Genomic DNA, 1,608 nt, shown 5'->3' on the forward strand with positions numbered 1-1,608 from the left:
AAAATATTTGCTTAGATTTGATTGACCTGATGCCTTTGCAACTTCATTGAGCTGTCTCATGAACAAAAATCAATAAAGCGTCCAAGATCGGGCTACTGGGAGTATTATCGGTTACTAATAGTGTACACCGTCGAGAGGGTTAAAATGAATGATCAAAAAATAACTTTTTGTAAAATGACATCTGAGATAGGAAACCATACATAGCTCACTTACCCTAGGTCTATCAACTAGAAAATGAAACTTCTCTGCGAACCAAAAAAAAAAAAAAAAAAAAAAAATGGAAGATATGATAACAAACTCCGGTAGCTATTATTCACGTGAAGCGAAAATAGCAAGACCCTTTCGAAATGGCTACTTTCAATTCTTTCTTAAAGGGCACACAACTGCCCCTACTGCCCCCATTACAAGAAGGCAGGGGGGGGGGGGGGAAAGCTGCCCCCACTGCCCCTATGCTGCCAACATGCGCACCTTAAAGTTGGCATCCTCCCGTGCTGCCAGAACCTCCACAAATGCTGACCCAGCATTGCCAATGTCAATCGAGCGAATGGCCGTGAGCCGCTCCAACTTCAAGGTGACTGATGCTTGTTTCTCCGACAGTCCCGCTGCGCATTTCCATTTCCGGTGTGTTTCCTGCTTCAGAAGGTTATCTGCGGGGTGATTCTGTGGATAACCATACAGATAAATCTCGCGTTTCAACAAGAAAATTAGTTGAAAAGGTGGGGGATAATATTATGGTTTCCTATTTTAGTGAATCTTAGTCTATTCTAAAATTTCTTTTGAGTTTTCTTCTCAACTACATTAGTAGAGGATACGGCAGTTAAATTTGGATTTTGGAAAGCCATAAGATAATAGGTAAACAATGCATATATTGACAAAATTTAAGACACTTTTTAATTCATAATGATTCCATCACAAGTTGAAAATAAGGAAGATATCTGACACACAGAAAATAACAATTATGTTGTCATATTACAACTCAGTTATGCTCTATCTTGCATGAACTTTTGTTTTCCTTAAGATTTTAATAGTTGCGTCTACTTAAAGAAGGGAAATGTAGAATGTTCTATTGATTCCATGCACTATTTACCATGTTTCAAACAGATATTTTACCAAAATGGCCTTCTCTTTGACAAGTATATTGCAAATCAGACCTTTATTTAAACTACCAGTCATGTAAATAGGATATGGTGGGCTGGTACATAATCAAGAATATAAGTAACACCACTGAAAGGGATGAGGGGGAGGAACATAGCAAACCTGTCTTCATCCTGCTGGAACAGATCATTTCACTCACAGTAAAGTGGATGCAATGTGTCACTAATGCCTACAGAGGCTCTGTAGGCTTCCTTGGTAATTTAAAAAATAAGAATCAGTCTAAGCTCTATGCTGTCCGAATATGTATGTATATATATATATATATATATATATTAGTATTGAATATATATATATATATATATATATATATCTATATTATATAGATGTTTATATATATATATATTCTATTTATATTAATTATATATATTATTATATATATATATTATATATTATAGATAATAATATATATTTAAACATATATATATATTTATTTATATATATATATATATATAT

At 34.1% G+C, this 1,608-nt stretch overlaps 2 protein-coding genes across 3 annotated transcripts in view; one reads left to right on the top strand and one right to left on the bottom strand.

Annotated features, from left to right (window-relative positions):
- Window positions 1-660, bottom strand: part of LOC122259754 (DNA repair protein XRCC1) — a gene marked incomplete at its 5' end in the record, with an annotated part of 15,669 nt that extends 15,009 nt beyond the window's left edge. For both annotated transcript variants that reach the window (XM_086534939.1, XM_086534938.1), the window contains 1 exon segment: window positions 469-660. In XM_086534939.1, the coding sequence (XP_086391065.1) occupies window positions 469-660 (192 nt within the window).
- A 524-nt stretch (window positions 661-1,184) lies between these two features.
- The window catches only part of LOC147466722 (uncharacterized), a 49,697-nt gene continuing 49,273 nt past the window's right edge, over window positions 1,185-1,608 (top strand). The window contains exon 1 of the mRNA XM_086534989.1: window positions 1,185-1,337. Within this exon, the coding sequence (XP_086391115.1) occupies window positions 1,185-1,337 (153 nt within the window). The remainder of the gene's footprint in view (window positions 1,338-1,608) is intronic.

The sequence above is a fragment of the Penaeus japonicus genome, unplaced genomic scaffold (genome assembly GCF_977035675.1).
Source record: "Penaeus japonicus unplaced genomic scaffold, GWHDUDI00000001_assembly GWHDUDI00000042, whole genome shotgun sequence".
Lineage (NCBI taxonomy): Eukaryota > Metazoa > Arthropoda > Malacostraca > Decapoda > Penaeidae > Penaeus > Penaeus japonicus.